Here is a 16,244-nt window from a genome sequence, read left to right as displayed (position 1 = left end):
TTAAAAACCCACCTGCCAACGCAGGGACACAGGTTCGAGCCCTGGTCCGGGAAGATCCCACATGCCACAGAGCAACTAAGCCTGTGCACCACAGCTACTGAGCCTGCACACTAGAGCCTGGGAGGCGCAACTACTAAGCCCGCATGCTACAACTACTGAGCCCGCGTGCTACAACTACTGAAGCCTGCGCGCCTAGAGCCCGTGCTCTACAGCAAGAGAAGCCACCACGATGAGAAGCCCACACACCACAATGAAGAGTAGCCCCCGCTCGCCACAACTAGAGAAAGCCCACGTGCAGCAACGAAGACCCAACGCAGCCAAAAAAATTAATTAAAAAAATAATAATAAATAATGCTGCCTTTTTCTAAAAGCATAGATTGGCTGCCACATAGAAACAGCTGTATTTAGTAAAGAGCTAAATACTGTATCAATTTGACTTGGCCTTTTATCCTAAATATCTGCATTAGGTCATGAGCAGAAGCCAAATTTATCATCTCAGCCACCTTTGCAGAGTAATGAAAAAATTAAGCAATTAAGTCAATCAGCAAGAATCTTATTGTTACTACAAACTTTTCTACTACTCTTTCTAAGTCGTAAGTTTATAATATCTTTCAAAAGATCAACTTCCTTCAGTAAACTAAAATAGGTCATAAAAAATAAATTCCTTTTGTAGATCCTTTGCTATATCCTTTTGTAAGATCCTCACATACCTTGCTGCCTATATGGTTTAAGAAATGACATATATACAATTGAGTAGATTTTTAGTTAAAGAAGGGAAAAAATAATTATGGCACAATCATCTAGCTTTTTTCTAGAGAGCTAAATGAAATAGAAAAAGACATTAATATTATAAATAAAGACATTGATATTAACCGACAACTAGCACAGGTTCAATACAAAATAAGCTAGAAAATTATTATTTAAAATGATAATGAACGCAGAATGAAGGCATTACATGTCAAGAAACTTAAAACACTACTATCCAAACATCTGTGATAATACAACTTGTACTAGTCTACCTCTTTAAGTTGTACGGTGACTATTTTTGTTCTATCTTTACATAGCTTAGTCTAATTAGAACAAATTTAATATAGACTAACAGAAAAGAAGCCTACTACTGAAAGACACCTCAAAAAGTGAAGATAACTACTGGAGTTTCATAATATTTAAACATTTTAATGTATTTCAATTATGATGGAGTAAATTAGATAATCTCTAAACCCTCAGCATCAATGTTTTTTAAATCTGTGAATCGAAAATTATATACAGTTCTACATGAGAAACAGAAGACATGCCATAGACATTGTTATTTAGCTATTAACTTCTACTTATTTTAGTGAATTATGAAATTCAAAAGTAAATGACATTTTGTTTTAAAAACAACTTGAATCTTGCTTTACTACAAATTAGAAAACAAAGACATTTAATAAAATACAAAATATTCCAGAAAGAACACCAAACCTTGAAAAAATCTTCAAGCTGTTTACTGTTATAAAGAGCAGGAATATTGGCAGAGAACTGTAGCAGATCTTCAGCACACTGTCTCCTCTCTTCAATAACAGTTTCATCAAATCGTCCTAGAATTAAATAAGAATCAACACTTAAGGAAAGAAAGATCAAACACTGATTTATGTTAGTTTATGTTCACAATTTAGAAAGCAGCAGCAGGCCTATCATTGCCTATTTGCTCTGCTTATCAGGCAACCTTCTGAAGTCAAATCTAGTCTCTACAATTGGAATCAGTAGTGCTCCCACCAGAAAAGAAAATAATGTTTCTGATAAAACAAGAGGCAGAGGTGTCAACTAGTAAATAAATAATGCAGTGATAATCTAAAGCCTGTCAATATAAAAAACTTACCATTTAAGAAGCTGGTAATTTGAAACTAAAGTTGAAAGCAGAATTAATAAAGAACTCAAATGCTTTTCTATAGTAATTTAATACTGTAATTACTCATATAATTTTCCCTTTCCCACTCTTTTTTGATTTATAAACGGAGCTGAAGAGAGAAAATTACGAGAACATCTGTATGTCAGTGGGGTCAAAAACCTCAGCTTGAAGCAAAAAGCTTTCAAGCCAAATTCCATGTGTGATGCTGTCAGTGTACATGAAAGCACACTTGTGAGAAAAAAAAGAACACACACAGCACAGTGAGCTCTGGTTTGCAAGGTGATCGAAAGGTGGTTTTCAAAGAATTTTTTTTAATGATATATACAGTTTGAATGCTGATAAGACATTTTCAAATATGACCATTTTGTACTACTCTCAGATAAGATTACCGGTTGGCATTTGTCACATGCCATGTACCATACTGATTGCAATTTAGGTTCAAAAAAATACAAAATCAAAAGAGTAACACATCCCGTACTTAAGTGGCTTTGCAAAATGTTAATAGAAAACTGAGGTATAAAGAGATTCCTAGTTATAGGCACCACAACTTATTGGAAATAAGTCAACTTCTTTGCAGTTATCACTACAAAGAAGCAAATGAAAGAAAGGGAGGAAAAAAAGAAACAGATGGATTAAAACAGAGCCCTCACTTCCTTTAGTCAAAGCATTAAACTACATCTGAGAGTACAAAGAGAAAAGAGGGTACTTTTGCAGTGCCACACTTCCTGCAGTAGCTCAACAAGTATTTAATATAACTATAAAGTAAGGAAATTTATTTTTTACTTTTTAAAATATCACCTCTATTTTCCACCCACTCAGAAACACAATTAATGATTAAATTTTGGTGTGCTAACTAAATTTGTGCCAACTCTCTACTCTCCCTTGTTTATGGGGAAATCTGTTTCAAAATGCTCAACTATATTGTAAAAACACATAATTACAAAAAAGATGTTCTAAACTAGGAAATGTCACATCTAATCCAACATACTTTAATTTAAAACCAACCCTTATGTGTAAGATTATACTATATCCCAGCTAAAAAACTGGACATAATAAGTAGAGTTTGTGGCAAATAACAGATTGAGGTTCAAGCATTTTGATTTTAATCATGATATCACCTTAAAATGGTTAACAATGTTTTATAGAAAGTGAACAGGTTTTTTCTATGGAATGTAAATAAGCAAGGTAGCATGATCACATTAAAAATGTTTGTCAACCTAAAGATAAAAAGAGAGAGAGATTCCTAGTTATACTACCCACGGCAAGAATTTGAAACTGAACCACTAAATACCTCAGCTCAATGTGTCTCATGCTTATGGTGAAATGTCTACTTCATGGTAACTAAAAGAAATGGTTTTAGAGTTGGACCTGGATTCAAACTACTTGCTCTATCATTCACTAGCTATAAAATCTTAGGCAGATTATTTCCTAATTTACAAAATGGAGAAAATGAGCAATGTACTTAAAATGAGCAGTTCCATACCAGGCACATAGTAAGCACTTAATAAACCAATCATGGTGTCTTTAAATCTTCAAATACCATCATAGTGTCTGGCATATAGAACATGCTAATATATTTTTGTTGACTGTATGAGTGAATAATAAAAGCATAGAAATACTTTCTAACACAAAGAACTATCTTACAGTGGAACATTCTATCCTAGAAAATAGTCATCTTTCACTGATAAGAAATTTTAGGGACTTCCCTGGTGGTCCAGTGGTAAAGAATCTGCCTTCCAATCAATCCCAGGTCGGGGAACTAAGATCCCACGTGCTGCAGGGAAACTAAGCCGTGCACCACAACTATTAAGCATGCATGCCACAACTAGAGAGCACGCGTGCCACAAACTACAGAGCACATGCGCTCTGGAACACGCATGCCACAACTACAGAGCCCACGCACTCTGGAGCCTGCGCGCCACAACCAGAGAAGAGAAAACCTGCACACCACAACTAGAGAGAAGACTGCGTGCCGCAATGAAGATCCCACGTGCTGCCAGACCCCACACAGCCAAAAAAAGAAAGAAAGAAAAAGAAATTTTAACAGTGGGTCCATAAACAACTCCCTATGCTTAATGGATGGGTTACAACAATCCTACAAAACTCCACACATATGTCCACAGATACATTTTCCTAGGGAAAAGATCTGTAACTTGTATCAGCATCCTCAAAGAGCCCAGGCCCAGTAAAGGTTAGCAGGCAAGTGGCAATCAATTAGAGGATTCCTAACATTCAGTATGCTACTTCATTTACTTTGGGATAGCCAGCTGCTATCCCCATATCTGTTCTCGCCTTCTTTCTAAGTAAAATAATCCCCAATTTCTAACTAGGTACATGGCGGCCCAGGGAAAAAAAAAAAACTATAATTTCCATCTTGCCTTGCAGTTACATGTGGACACGGACTAAATTCTGGCCAATAACATATAAACAATGGTTATTTTGCAGATTACCAGAAATCTCTTTAAGAGACAACTGATATACACCCTCACCTCCCCACCTCCCGCTTTTTCTTCTATCTCCTTTTCCCTTTCCAAGAAGGACTATGATGTGGGAGGTTAAAAATGACATAGCAACAAGGCAGGAGCTTGGATTCCTGATTACTTTGGAGCTGCCCTGCCTCCTATGCTGCCCTGCATAGCCTACCTCCAGAGCTTATGCCATGAGAAAAAAATTGACGTCTATCTGGTTTTAAGTTTTGTCACAAGTAACCAAACCTAATATAATCCATTATGCTAAATCTACTTTCCTATTAGTTCCCAGTTCATACGCAACAATTACATTAAATTAAATTCTTCCAATGACAAAAAAACACATCTAAAATGACGCTGCTAGCATTCCGATCAATAATATTATCTGGAAACAAACTTCTAAGAGCCCTAACATGTAGAGCAAATTCTGTGGCCTGAAAACAATCTAAGATATTCAATCTTGGGAAAAAAAACGCAGGCCAAACAGGTTAAAATGACAGCTAAATGTCCATTATTCCTTGTTTTGCCTAAATAATAAATTAAGTATGTATCGGTGCTTATAATTATTGTCCAACATATTTATCCTGTAAACAAAAAAGTAAACTGCAGTACCTGTAAATTAGTATTTATGTGAGCATCTGCAATCTCAGAACAGAAATCCAGAAAATGCACATATTATATTATGCTTCAACCCACAAGACCACCTGATATTATCTTTAAATGAACTAACAACTTGTTGAAAAATTTTAATGAAAAACTTCCTAATATTTGATGACATCCTAAAAAAGTCTCATTTACTGGCTGAAACAAATACATAAAAAATTAGCTGCTTTAATCCTAGTGTGATCAATGACTCATCCCACCTCCCTATTAAACTAGATTTAAATGCTTAAGCAACAAGCGTATCACTTCTAAATAGAATAAACATGTCAAAAGTGTGTCTTTGTTATATTTCTATTGATCTATGCATTTCTATTCCACTAAACTTGGACAAGCAGAGATGAATTAGAACATTTTTCAGAATGGAATAAAACCAAAATTAAAGGCTAATGCATTAAAAGGTTCAATTACACTGAATCCTATCATCAGAACTAATATGATGAAAGAACATGCTCACTTCTTTGTTCCTAAGATACTTCAAAATAACAACAACAAAAAACAGTATTGGCAGCACGAAGATAAGCAGATGAATTTTAATGCAGTAACTACTGGCCCTAATATATGTTACAAAGCCACCTAATTTGAAAATTAGATTAAGAGTTAGCAAGATTCTAATGGTAGACAACACACTAATGGCTATTCTCAAATTGTTAATCTTTTAATATCATCAAACTCCCTTAAAAGGCAACAACAAAGCAAAATTAATAAACAGGTGCTTCTCTTAACAGTGCTTTAAATTTCCATTCACAGGAATGGAAATTTTTTTATTTTCCTGTGAACAGAGTAGAAAATTTATACGTAATTGTGATAGAAAATGTAAAACAAATTTTTCCTGAGGTTTATTATACAATATTACATACTATATTATTTGTGTGTGAGTATGTACATATTATCTTTAAGCCACTCCACCACCTCCAAATTACTGAACAGTGGTCTGCTATTAAAAGCTGCAAAAGGAAAATTAAACCAAAACCTTCTAACAAAGCTGGTAAAGCATCGGAAATAAAGTCTCTCTCTTTGATTTATAAGCTACCTTTGAGATTTTCTCTATGTTTTTTAATTACATAAAACACCTCCTGAAAGCAGCGTTCACTTTTTTTAAATGCAAATGCCGGTGACCAAAAACTGATTATAAAAAACTATAAGTTATCCTTGACCAGTAAGAAACTAGCCAGAAAAGCTTGGTGCTAATTCTTAACTGTATTAAAAATTCATTCACAGAGTAAAAAGAAAAAGAGGGAGGCCAACGTTCTCAGGTGTGAATTCCCTCTAGTCAACAGCACCAAGAACATACTTCTAGTTAAACAAGCTGGATTTAAGACTCCGAGAAAGTATACTATGGAGAACCCTGAGGCATTTCACTAAGAGGGTGTTATAAAGGACTTAAGGATTTGAGCCTGTGTTAGGTGCTTTGGGGAAAGATTCAAAGAAGTGGGGCTTTGTTTGCCCTGGCTTGGATGCTGTCAGGAAGTAGAAGTAATTCTATGATTCTGTTAATTCTATCTAATTCTATGATTCTATGATTTTAATAAATCTTACTATGAGGCAAGAAGAATGAACAGAGGCTAAGGCTGTGATTTATAAGAAAAAAGCTGTAGTCATCACGATAGCCAGGATGAAGATATGCTTGATCATTTTTGTGATTTGAAAAATGTTTTTGTCTGTGTTCAGACATGATTACAGAGTGGTCTCGTTTTAGTCTTGATCCAAGGACACAGAGTGGCCTTGTCTAATGTTCCTGTTCTGTGAAACTGCTTACGTTCAACAGAAGAACAGCACAGCCAGGCCAACTTTAAGAAACACCAAAGTCAACCAAATAGGTAGTGTCGGGCCAGTTCTTTCTTAGATCTGTCAGGAACTGCTTTGCCTTTCTCATAGGAAATCATAGTGTGACGAGAGATGGAACAAAGCAAACAAAAAACAATGTTCTAATCATGAGAAAACAATCAGTTCAAGATGGTGAAACCTACAAAACAACTGTCTCATACTCTTTAAAAATGTCAATGTCATGAAAGACCAAAAAAAATGCATAAGGAATAGTCTAGATTAAAGAAACAAACCTAGAGGCATAATCCTGGATCCAAAAAAGAAAAAAATCTAAAAAAAACATTTTTAGAATAACTGGAAAAATCTGAATATTGACTACATATTTGATAATAGTATTATATCAATGCTGAATTCCTTGAGTGCTAAATTCCTTGAATAATATGGTATTGTGACTATAGGGGAAATATGGGAAGTAGGGATGAAATGTCACAATATCTCCAACTTATTCTCAAGTGCTTCAGTAAAAAAATGATACACACACACAGAGATACAGGAAAATGTGGCAAAATGTTCATCAGTGAACTTGGACAAAAGGTATATAAGTGTTCACTACACTGTTCTTTAGGGTCTTTTGGTAAATTTGAAAATTCTACAAGTTAAAAAAAATTGGAGAAAAATAAAATGAGTTAAGTGTCATATTGGTGAGATGTAGAACCACAAGGGGAAAACAACTAACTCAGCCTAAAGGAAACAGAACTTCCTAGAAGATGAGACAGCTAAAAATCTTAAAGGCTAACCAGAACGTTCTCAGTGGAACAGTGCAACACTGAAGAAGGAGACAGAGAAAGTGCAGTATATTAGAGGAAAGGCAGACCGAGCAACAGATGAGCGCTAACAGTAGCTGACGTGTCGAGCACTGAGCTATACACACTACAGATATGATCCTCAGAACAGGAAGCTATAATCCCTAACTCACCAATAACAAAATAGGCTCAGACGTTAATTTGTACAAGATCACACCGTTAAGTAAATAATGGAGAGAAGATTTGGGCCTAAATCTATCTGACTCCAAAAGGCATGTTCTTTTCACTGTAACACTAGAAGAGTAACTACATATCCAATGGTTCTGTAAATTACAATAGGACTCTCTTTTGCAGCTGAGGCCTATGTACTAAAAATGTGAGAATAGCTAAAAGACAGATGATTAACCAACACTTCCCTCCATACAACCACAGCTGCTGCCTGCAAGGTTCACTGCAACTATAAGTATTACAAATGGACTGCACCATTTATTGAAAGAGATAAATTGCTCACTTACTAAGATTAATAAGAAAATTTCACTCTTTAATATATAAGGATGTGGAGAAGAGCTGAAAATAATCCACTAGCAACGACAATAATAGCTAAGAACCTCAACCAATTCAGAAGCCACTCCCTTTCACCCAGTGACACGCTTATTGTTTAAGAAGCCGGGCTGTACATCTCCCAACATTAAAGTTACAGCTACTTGGGTGCAGTTGAATTCCACAGTACAGAACATATAAGGCAGAAAGTAAAAATATCCCTCCACCCACATCATCACAGGTTATACACATTAGGTATGACTTCACACAAATATGTATGTCTATTTAAACGCAGATGGGATCTTACAAAACATATTGCTATGCAACATTTGTTTTCTGTATCTTAAAAATATATATTGGACATCTTTCTATATCAGTCTATCTCAAATAGCTGCAGAATTCTATTTATTGGCTAAATTATGGCACATCCATAGAATCACACAGTGAGAAAATTCAATGTCAGTATTGAAAATGCTTCAAGGAAACCCATGTGTATATACATATATGTGCTGTGTGTTCTCAAAGTTTGGTCCACAGACAGCTGGGGGTCCCCCCGAGGGCCTTTTAAGGGATCAACAAGGTCAAAACCATTTTCATAATAATACCAAGACAGAAGTTGCATTTTTCACCACATTGACATTTGCACTGATAATCTAAAAGCAATGGCAGTAAAACTGCTGACCACTTGGCATGAATCAAGACAATGACACCAAACTATACTTACTAGTAATCATATTCCTTATTGCCACTCACTCATTAAATTTTTTTAAATGCCAGTTTCACGTGAGAATGTCCTTGATGAAGCAGTAAAAATTATTAACTTTATTAAACCTCAATCCTTGAGACCATTTCTATTTTTTTTTCTTTATTTTTGGCTGCGTCGGGTCTTAGTTGCAGCGTGCAGGTTTTCTAGTTGTGGCGTGCAGGTTTTCTCTTATGTAGTTGTGACGTGCAGGTTCCAGAGGGCTCTGTAGTCTGTGGCATGTGGGCTCTAGGTGAGACATGAGAGCTCAGTAGTTGTGGCACACGGGCTTAGTTGCCTGTTCCAGTTCCCTGACCAGGGATCGAACCTGTGTCCCCTGCATTGCAAGGTGGATACAGTTCCCTGACCAGGGATCGAACCTGTGTCCCCTGCATTGCAAGGTGGATTCTTTACCACTGGACCACCAGGGAAGTCCCTGAGACCATTTCTTTTTAAAAGTCTATGGGTAAAAAAAAACTATAACTACTCAGACTTGGATATTTGACAAATATTCTCTCAAAAATAAACTGAGCCTAACACTTCAAGTAAAACAACCAATGGCATTGTTTTCAGTGATGAAATTCAAGCTGTCAATTCACTATAAGCTTGACAGCTTCGTAATACTTAAAAAATTTCCTTTAGAGATCTGTGATGATATTAAAAATTTTTGATATATAATGAAGTGGGTCAACATTTTCAAGATCTGCATAACTCAAGGAACCAATCTTTTTCAAATGATCAATGCATGATGTTACAAGCTCATGCATAAGTAAAATATCCATTCAAATCTAAGACAGACCAGATGGTTTTTTCTTTAATTTTTTACGTTTGTTTTTTTTTTTGCCTGTATTGGGTCTTCGTTGCTGCACATGGGCTTTCTCTAGTTGTGGTGAGTGGGGGCTACTCTTCGTTGAGATGTGCAGGCTTCTCATTTTGGTGGCTTCTCTTGCTGAGAATCACGGGCTCTAGGAGTGCGGGCTTCAGCAGCTACAGCACGCAGGCTCCGTAGTTGCTGCATGCAGGTCCTACAGCGCATGGGCTTCAGTAATTGCAGCACGTGGGCTTAGCAGTTGGAGAGCACGGGCTCTAGGGCGTGTGGGCTTCAGTAGTTGTGGTGCATGTGCTCAGTAGTTGTGGCTCACAGGCTCTAGAGCACAGACTCAGTAGTTGTGGCCCATGGGCTTAGTTGCTCTGCAGCATATGGGATCTTCCCGGACCAGGGATCGAACCCATGTCCCTGCATTGGCAGGCAGATTCTTAACCACTGCACCACCAGGGAAGTCCCCAGACTAATGGATTTTAATATAACAAAGTACCAAAGGTTCATTGACAGGGTTTCAGATTCCATAATGCAATTAAACCTTTAAGAAATTACTGCTGTGGGGGGCGGGGTCAAGATGGCAGAGTGGGAGGACGCAGAGTTTGCATCCCCCCACAACTAGGGCACCTAACCAGATGCTGGTGGGGGACCTAAACACCCAAGGGGACAGGAGGAACCCCCAAGTGATAAGGTAGGACGTAGGGGGGAGCAAGGGGGGAGGAGAAGTAGAGGCCAAATGGGAACAGCACCCCTGAGGGGTGGCTGGGGGAGGGAAGGGGTTCCCAAGCCTTCAGAGACCCTTGGGGGTTCAGAGGATCAGAGGGGAAAGCGGCTAGCGTTTCCCCTGCCCAATAGGGCTCTGGGAAGCCTGCTGGGGTCCCAGGCCAGGTTCTCTGCCCTCCAAGGCCACTTCTGGCCATGTGGGTCCTGGGGGCGTGGGAGGGATGGTGGGGAAAGAAGAGGAGAGGCGAACGGGGAGGGACCCTCAGGGATCGGAGGATCAGGGAGGTAACGCAGCTTGCATTTCCCCCACCTAGGCAGGCCCCAGGAGGCCTGCTGGGCTCCCCGGCCTGGTCCTCTACCTTGCAGGGCACCCTCCAACCGTGTGAGCCGTAGGGGCATGGGAGCAAGGTGGTGGGGGGAAAGGAGAGAGGAAGACAAGGGACCCTCCAGGAATGGAGGATCGGGGGGAACGTGCCTAGCGTTTCCCCTGCCCACTTGGGCCCGGGGAGCCTGCTGGGGTCCCAGGCCTGGTCCTCGATCATCCAAGATCCCCTCCAGGCATGTGGGTCCTAGGGGCGTGGCAGGGGGGGGGGGGGAGAAGAGTAGAGGCGAACGGGGAGGGACACTCTGGGATGGGAGGATCAGCGGGGAGAAGCGCGGCTAACATTTCCCCAACCAATCCGACCCTGGGGACCCTGCTGAGGTCCTGGACCTCATCATCCACACTCTGAGGCCAGAGGCACTCCAGGGCCCCCCTGGCTGCACTGAGCCTATGCCCCGCCCCCACCCTCCCAGGGCTGTGGGTCCTAAACCTAGACCCCATCCCCACTTAATCCAAACCACTGCCTAAGCCCCACCCCCTACAGCCAAGGCCTTTTCTGCTTGTTTTTCTTTTCCCTCTTTCTTGCTACTGTGGATCTGTCTTATCTTGTTATTGTTTCATCTATATTTTTATTTTTTATAACATATCTGTTAGTTTTCTAATCTTATTTATATTTTACTCTTTGTTATTGTCTCCTCCCTTTTTTTTTCTTTGCCACCCCGCGTGGCTTGCGGGATCTTGGTTCACGGGCTAGGGGTTGGGCCTGAGCCCCTGTGCTAGGAGCTCTGAGTCCGAACCACCGGACTAACAGAGAACCTCAGACCCCAAGGAATATTAATCAGACTGAGGTCTCCTGGAGGTCCTCATCTCACCACCAACGCCTGGCTCTACCCAACAGCATACAAACTCCAGTGCTGGAAGCCTCAGGCCAAACAACCAGTAAGACAGGAACACAGTCCCACCCATAAAAAAAAAAAAAAAAAAATGAGACAACAAAAAACCATGTTACAGATAAAGGAGCAAAGTAAAAACCTACGACCCAATAAATGAAGAGGAAATAAGCAACCTACCTGAAAAAGAATTCAGAGTAATGATAGTACAAATGATCCAAAATCTCAGAAACAGAATGGAGGCACAGATCAAGAAAATACAAGAAATATTTAAGAAAGACCTAGAAGAACTAAAGAACAAACAGAGGTGAACAACACAATAAATGAAATTAAAAATACACTAGCAGGAATCAACAGCAGAATAACTGAGGCAGAAGAATGAATGAGCTGGAAGACAGAATGGTGGAAATAACTGCCGAGGAGCAGAATAAAGACAAAAGAATGAAAAGAATTGAAGACAATCTCAGAGACCTCTGGGACAACACTAAACGCACCAACATTCGAATTATAGGGGTCCCAGAAGAACAGAAAAAGGAAGGGTCTGAGAAAATATTCGAAGAGATTATAGTCAAAAACTTCCCTAATGTGGAAAAGGAAATAGCCACCCAAGTCCAGGAAGCACAAAGAGTCCCATACAGGATAAACCCTAGGAGAAACACACCAACACACATATTAATCAAACTACCAAAAATTAAATTCAAAGAAAAAAAATATTTAAAGCGGCAAGGGAAAAGCAAAAAATAACATACAAGGGAATCCCCATGAGGTTATCAGCTGGTTTTTCAGCAGAAACTCTGCAGGCCAGAAGGGAGTGGCAGGGTATACTTTAAGTAATGAAAGAGGAAAACTTACAACCAAGATTACTCTACCCAGCAAGGATCTCATTCAGATTTGATGGAGAAATTAAAACCTTTACAGACAAGCAAAAGTTAAGAGAATTTGGCACCACCAAACCAGCTTTACAACAAATGCTAGAGGAACTTCTCTAGGTGAAGAAAAAGACCCACAGAAACAAACCTAAAATAATTAAGAAAATGGTAATAGGAACATACATATCGATAAATACCTTAAATGTAAATGGATTAAATGCCCCAACCAAAAGACACAGACTGGCTGAATGGATACAAAAACATGACCTGTATATATATGCTGTCTACAAGAGACCTACTTCAGACATAGGGACACATACAGACTGAAAGTGAGGTGACGGAAAAAGATATTCCATGCAAATGGAAATCAAAAGAAACCTGGAGTAACAACAGTCGTATCAGATAAAATAGACTTTAAAATAAAGACTGTTACAAGTGATAAAGAAAGACACTACATGATGATCAAGGGAGCAATCCAAAAAGAAGATATAACAGTTATAAATATTTATACACCCAACATAGGAGCACTTCAATATATAAGGCAAATGCTAACCATAAAAGGAGAAATCAACAGTAACACAATAATTGTAGGGGATTTTAACACCCCACTTACAGCAACGGACAGATCATCCAAACAGAAAATAAATAAGGAAACACAAGCTTTAAATGACACAACAGACCAAATAGATTTAATTGATATTTATAGGAGAGTCCACCCGAAAGTGGCAGAATACACTTTCTTCTCAGTGCACACAGAAGATTCTCCAGGATAGATACATCTTGGGTCACAAATCAAGCCTTGGAAAGCTTAAGAAAACTGAAATCGTATCAAGCATCTTTTCCAACAACAAGGCTATGAGATTAGAAATCAATTACAGAAAAACAACTGAAAAAAATCACAGGGCTTCCCTGGTGGCGCAGTGGTTTAGAGTCCGCCTGCCGATGCAGGGGACGCGGGTTCGTGCCCCGGTCCGGGAGGATCCCACATGCCGCAGAGCGGCTGGGCCCGTGAGCCATGGCCGCTGAGCCTGCGCGTCCGGAGCCTGTGCTCCGCAACGGGAGAGGCCCGCGTACAGCAAAAAAAAAAAAAAAAAAAAAAAAATCACAAATACATGGAGGCTAAACAGCGTGCTACTTAATAACCAAGAGATCACTGAAGACACCAAAGAGGAAATTAAAAATACCTAGAAACAAATGACAATGAAAACACGACGACCCAAAACCTATGGGACACAGCAAAAGCAGTTCTAAGAGGGAAGTTTATAGCAATTCAACCTCACCTCAAGAAACAAGAAAAATCTCAAATAAACAATCTAACCTTACACTTAAAGCAACTAGGGAAAGAAGAACAAAGAAAACCCAAAGTCAGTAGAAGGAAAGAATTCATAAATATCAGAGCAGAAATAAATAAAACAGAAACAAAGGAAACAATAGCAAAGATCAATAAAAGTAAAAGTTGGTTCTCTGAGAAGATAAACAAAATTGATAAACCTTTAGCCAGATTCATCAAGAAAAAAAGGGAGAGGGTGCAAATCAAAAAAATTAGAAATGAAATAGGAGAAATCACAACTGACACCGCAGAAATACAAAGGATTATAAGAGACTACTACAAACAACTATATGCCATTAAAATGGACAACCTCAAAGAAATGGACAAATTCTTGGAAAGGTACAATTTTCCAAGCATGAACCAGGAAGAAATAGAAAATAAAAACAGACCAATCACAAGCACTGAAGTTGAAACTGTGATTAAAAATCTTCCAACAAACAAAAGCCCAGGACCAGATGGCTTCACAGGCGAATTCTACCAAACATTTAAAGAAGAGCTAACACCTATCCTTCTTAAACGCTTCAAAAAAATTGCCGAGGAAGGAACACTCCCAAATTTGTTCTATGAGGCCACCATCACCCTGATACCAAAACCAGAAAAAGATATCACAAAAAAAGAAAATCACAGATCAATATCACTGATGAACACAGACACAAAAATCCTCAACAAAATACTAGCAAACAGAATCCAACAACACTTTAAAAGGATCATACATCATGATCAAGTGGGATTTGTCCCAGGAATGAAAGTATTCTTCAATACATGCAAATAAATCAATGTGATACACCATATTAACAAATTAAGGAATAAAAACCATATGATCATCTCAATAGGTACAGAAAAAGCTTTTGACAAAATTCAACACCCATTTATGATAAAAACTCTCCAGAAAATGTGCACAGACGGAACCTACTGCAACATAATAAAGGTCATATATGACAAACCCACACCAAACATCATTGGTGATAAACTGAAAGCATTTCCACTAAGACCAGGAACAAGACAAGGATGTCCACTGTTGCGACTCATTCAACATAGTTTCGGAAGTCCTAGCCATGGCAATAGAGAAGAAAAAGAAATGAAACGAATACAAATTGGAAAAGAAGTAAAACTGTCACTGTTTGCCGATGACATATTATACATTAAAAATCCTAAAGATGCCACCAGAAAACTACTAGAACTAATCAATGAACTTGGTAAAGTTGCAGGATACAAAATTAATGCACAGAAATCTCTTGCATTCCTACACACTAACAACGAAAGATCAAAAAGAGAAATTAAAGAAACAATCCAATTTACCATCGCAACAAAAAGAATAAAATACCTAAGAATACACTTATCCAAGGAGACAAAAGACCTGTACTCAGAAAACTATAAAACACTGATGAAAGAAATCAAAGATGACATAAACAGATAGAAGAAATATACCATGTTCTTGGATTGGAAGAATCAGATTTGTGAAAATGATTATACTACACAAAGCAATCTACAGTTTCAATGCAATCCCTATCAAATTACCAGTGGCATTCTTCACAGAATTAGAACAAAAAATTTTAAAATTTGTATGGAAACACAAAAGACCCTGAATAGCCAAAGCAATCTTGAGGGAAAAAAACATGGAGCTGGAGGAATCAGGCTCCCCAACTTCAAGCTATACTACAAAGCTACAGTAACCAAGACAGCATGGTACTGGCACAAAAACAGAAATATAGATCAGTGGTACAGGATAGAAAGCTCAGAGATAAACCCACACACATATAGTCACCTACTTTATGACAAATAAGGCAAGAACATATAATGGAGAAAAGACAGCCTCATCAATAAGTGGTGCTGGGAAAACTGGACAGCTACATGTAAAAGAATGAAATTAGAACACTCTCTAACACCATACACAAAAATAAACTCAAAATGGATTAAAGACATAAATGTAAGACCGGACACTACAAAACTTTTGAGGAAAACAAAGGAAAAACACTCTGACATAAACCACAGCAAGATCTTTTTTGACCCACCTCCTAGAGTAATGAAAATAAAACCAAAAATAAACAAATGGGACCTAATGAAACTTAAAAGCTTTTGCACAGCAATGGAAACAATAAACAAGATGAAAAGACAACCCTCAGAATGGGAGAAAATATTTGCAAACGAAGCAACAAAGGATTAATCTCCAAAATATACAAACAGCTCATGGAGCTCAATATCAAAAAAACAAACAACCCAGTCAAAAAATGGGTGGAAAACCTAAATAGACATTTCACCAAAGATGACATACAGATGGCCAAGAGGCACATGACAAGATGCTCAACATCACTAATTATTAGAGAAATGCAAATCAAAACCACAATGAGGTATCACCTCACACTGGTCAGAGTGGCCATCATCAAAACATTTATAAACAGTAAATGCTGGAGAGGGTGTGGAG

At 38.4% G+C, this 16,244-nt stretch overlaps 1 protein-coding gene across 8 annotated transcripts in view; it reads right to left on the bottom strand.

Moving 5' to 3' along the window:
• RPS6KC1 (ribosomal protein S6 kinase C1) overlaps nucleotides 1–16,244 on the bottom strand; it is a 218,314-nt gene that overhangs the window by 151,330 nt on the left and 50,740 nt on the right. For all 8 annotated transcript variants that reach the window (XM_027082964.1, XM_027082965.1, XM_027082958.1 and 5 more), the window contains one exon: nucleotides 1,462–1,577. Coding sequence is in view for 6 of the 8 variants with exons in the window: in XM_027082958.1 (XP_026938759.1) it covers nucleotides 1,462–1,577 (116 nt within the window). In the remaining 2 variants the exon portion in view is untranslated. The remainder of the gene's footprint in view (nucleotides 1–1,461; nucleotides 1,578–16,244) is intronic.

This window comes from Aethalodelphis obliquidens, unplaced genomic scaffold (genome assembly GCF_003676395.1).
Source record: "Aethalodelphis obliquidens isolate GAN/ISIS:26980383/991018 unplaced genomic scaffold, ASM367639v1 scaffold48, whole genome shotgun sequence".
NCBI classification, from domain to species: domain Eukaryota; kingdom Metazoa; phylum Chordata; class Mammalia; order Artiodactyla; family Delphinidae; genus Aethalodelphis; species Aethalodelphis obliquidens.
Note: the sequence above shows the minus strand (reverse complement) of the source record. Positions and strands in the feature narration are given on the sequence as shown.